This window comes from Nicotiana sylvestris, chromosome 4, assembly GCF_000393655.2.
Source record: "Nicotiana sylvestris chromosome 4, ASM39365v2, whole genome shotgun sequence".
Lineage (NCBI taxonomy): Eukaryota > Viridiplantae > Streptophyta > Magnoliopsida > Solanales > Solanaceae > Nicotiana > Nicotiana sylvestris.
Genome location: NC_091060.1, coordinates 152,571,356 through 152,574,888, shown reverse-complemented (window position 1 = coordinate 152,574,888; position 3,533 = coordinate 152,571,356). Strand labels below are relative to the sequence as shown.

Genomic DNA, 3,533 nt, shown 5'->3' with positions numbered 1-3,533 from the left:
AATCCAGCAATGAATGTCTTTATAAATATTATTATTACTAAATAATAGTAATTAAATATTAATATATAATTTTATCTTAATTCATCACTTAATCACAATAAATTATTATGCTTTGGTGTAAACAACTTATGCATGTAAGTTTTTACCGTAAAAATTGCACGGGACGTCCTATTTGGTCGCCCCCATTTAATCTATACCCATTTTTTTAAAAAAGTTTTAACTTCTACCCACTTTTTAAACAACTTCAGCTCATTTTCTCCTCCTCCTCCTTCTCCTCCTCAAAGTTATATCCGCTCTCAATTCGATAGGTCACTCCTTTATGAAGTCGCTGATTGTGAAAATGTTCCAGTAATTGACATGGGCTGTGGAGATATTCTTGACGAAGTTTATTCTTCAGCTATCTCTTTTAAATAAATATTTCTTACTATTACTCAGAATTCCTTTTAATTGTAAGTACTAAAAACTCAAACGCGACAAGTAATTTGGCAAGAATACTAGCTGTTTGATTTCACAAGGACTTAGATTGTTATACGATGTGAATTCACACTTTGAAAATCGTCGTGGATTGTCATACGATGTGATTCCCGCTTTGAAGATTATTGTGGATTCATAGTAATAAATAGCAAAAACTTCAGCTCTAGAACTGAAGTTCGACAGTTACAAAACAAAAACTTCAGCTCTAGAGTTGAAGTTCGCCAGTTACAAAAACAAAAACTTCGCCAGTTACAAAATAAAAACTTCAGTTACAAAATCAAAAACTTCAGCAATTACAAACAAAAATTTCAGCAAATAGAGAGCAAAACTTCAGCTACTATGAAAACTTCAGCACAGTTGGTTCAACACGCTTGCTACTTCAGTCCCGTCTACTAGAATGCTGAAGTTTTGCGTGATTGTCTTTGCTACTTCAGCCCCGTATACTGAAGTTACGCGAAAAAGTGGGTTTGCAATTTTTTTTTTAAAGCGGGCACAAATTAAAACGTGACCCAAATAACGAGTATAAATGCAAATGCCCCGTTTTTACCGGTGCGGTGCCTAAGTACACATGAATTACATATTTACAATTTTACATGGACAGCCCGCCTTTTGTACGCATTTGAAAGATTAGCACTCGTAATTGTAAAGCAAACGAGTAATCGCTCCAAATGGTCGTGACATGTAATATGGCATTGACATCGTAACTTCAATCTTTACAATCTTTCTAATACGAAAAGCGTTTACCTTTTCTTTTCCCTTTTTGCTTGAACTCAATTCTTCTCGTTTTTTAAACTGCATTTACACATACGACGTATTCAAATTTATTTCCTTAATTAATTCTAAAATCTCAGAGTAGAAAGTCAAATAAGAATATTAACATTAACAGGATAAGAGAAAGAGAGCATGAAAAAGTTGAATAGTTAAGGAAAGAGTACAAACTCAGTTGAATAGCATTAATTGTGTAGTAATTATAACTCGATTTAGAAATATGAAAAGAGAATTCAGAACGAGATTGAATACTGCCTACTTAATTTAGTTTGATTAGCAAAAATTAAATCAGAGAAACCAAAGTGCAAAAGAAAAATAGCGTGGCCAAAGCAATTCCACAAAAAATTAAATCAATCAATTGAATATTCGCTATAACTAGGTCTATTTACAGATAACAAGTAAAAAAATTCACCCACCCAATAAGAAAAGGAAGAAACTAAAGAAAAATATTACATCAATTGTCTACAAAATTCCTGAATCCCATCTTCAAGTAACCAAATCAAAAGTCTCACTATTCCCCGAATAATTCAAATTTTGGAGGCAGAGATAGCCGCGATTTCTTCGCCGGATGAGGACTCTCCACTTCATCCTCGCCGAAACCAAATCGCGGCCAGAATTCCGGCAACGCCGGAATGTTCAAGTCAAAGTCACGGTGACTCACAGTGGACCCGACACCCTCTGATGACGTCACGCCAACGCTAGCGCTTACACTAACGCTAGCGTTACTGTTACCGCCGTCGTAGTGACACCTTTTGTGTCCACCCAAAGCCTGTCCAGTAGGAAAACACTTGTGGCAAATTGAACACTCGTGAGTTTTTCCGCTTCCGTTACCGTTACCGTTAGCGGAGCTAGTAGTTCCTGTCGCGTTAGTGGTAGTGGAGGTAGTGGACTGGTCATCTCCTCCTCCGCCGCCGGCGACGAGCTTCCGGTGACTAGCTTTGTGTCCTCCTAAAGCTTGATAAGATCCAAAACCCTTACCACAAACTGAACACTTGTACACCATCTTCTCCTCCGGCGGCGCGTGTATTTTCATCACTGGTGCTGGCGGTGGTGTTAGAGACTGCTCCTGATTAGCAGAACCATCGCTTCGCGCTAGCATAATCAAACAAAGAGCCAAATACTCTTCTTCAGTAGGCTGTCGTTCCATACTACGAGGCCTTTTTGATCTTTTACCTTTAGTCCAATTTTCAAGGTAACGAAGCTGGCCGTTGTTCTCAAATTGGAAAGTTGGTGGAGTTGTTGTAGTTGGAGAATTCAAAGTTTCAAGTGCCATAGCTATATTATTATTTGATTGAATTCTGAATATGTTGTAAGTAGAGAAGAGATAGAGAAGATTTTGTGAGTGAATGAGTGTGAAGAAGAAAGTGTGTGGGATATATAAAGGGGGAAATAAGCGAAGTTGCGTGGGAAGGAGAAAGAAGTGAGATGGTTACTCAAGTAATTGAATTGAAAGATATTAAAATTGGAAAGGGGGGAGTGGAGCACGTTGGAAAAAGGGAGTATTTGAGAGGCGGAACTGGACAACTAGATATGGGTTCGGACCAATCCACTAAATTTTGCTTAGATTATATATTTTTATAACAATTTATTAAATATATCTAAATATTTCACTCTTAATCTAGATAGGTAATTTGAGTCCAAACTCATTTGACCTGTCCAATCCGCGCAAAGTTAAGCCGATTATTAACCCGCTCATTAGTTAAATATAATCCATCTTGACCCAGCATATCTAAATTGGGCTGATTTTTAGTCCAATTTGATCCATAAATAATTTTATTAAAATATCTTACAAATAAATTTTTTTGTTTGTTTGGTACGTTATATAACCATCCAAAACCAAAAAAGTGTTATTTGAAAATTAAATAATTTATAGGAAACACGTACCTTAATTAAAGCTTGAAAGGTTGGGCGGGTTAGGCTATGATCAAATTTTAGCTCATCTTGATTCAGCTCATCTCAGTCTAATTAAGTAATTTTTGGATGGGTTATTGATCCGTTCATTTATTGACCAGTGCATCTTGACCCATCCAAAAGCCAAACTCTCTTATTTGACTTTCTTATGTTAACTCAATAACTAAAATGAGTTATGAGTTTAACGATAAAATAAGAACCTATAAACTTTAAATTCTGACTTGGTATTTGATGGTATATGCTAAGTACAAGTGGAAGTGAAGTCTAAATTTTGTGTGTTGGTTGTGGGCCTTGAAGAGGAAGCAACCTAAGCAAAGTATTTCAGTGAACAGAGAGTGAACAAAGACTGAAGACTAGTAAGACTATTGGACTGTGTCAAA

General features: G+C 36.3%; 1 protein-coding gene across 1 annotated transcript; it reads right to left on the bottom strand.

Annotated features, from left to right (window-relative positions):
- Positions 1–1,575: 1,575 nt before the first annotated feature.
- LOC104221877 (zinc finger protein ZAT10-like) lies at positions 1,576–2,601 on the bottom strand. The gene has a single exon (XM_009773017.2). The coding sequence runs from the start codon at positions 2,513–2,515 to the stop codon at positions 1,754–1,756; it is 762 nt and encodes a 253-aa protein (XP_009771319.1). The 5' UTR covers positions 2,516–2,601; the 3' UTR covers positions 1,576–1,753.
- Between the last annotated feature and the right edge of the window lie 932 nt (positions 2,602–3,533).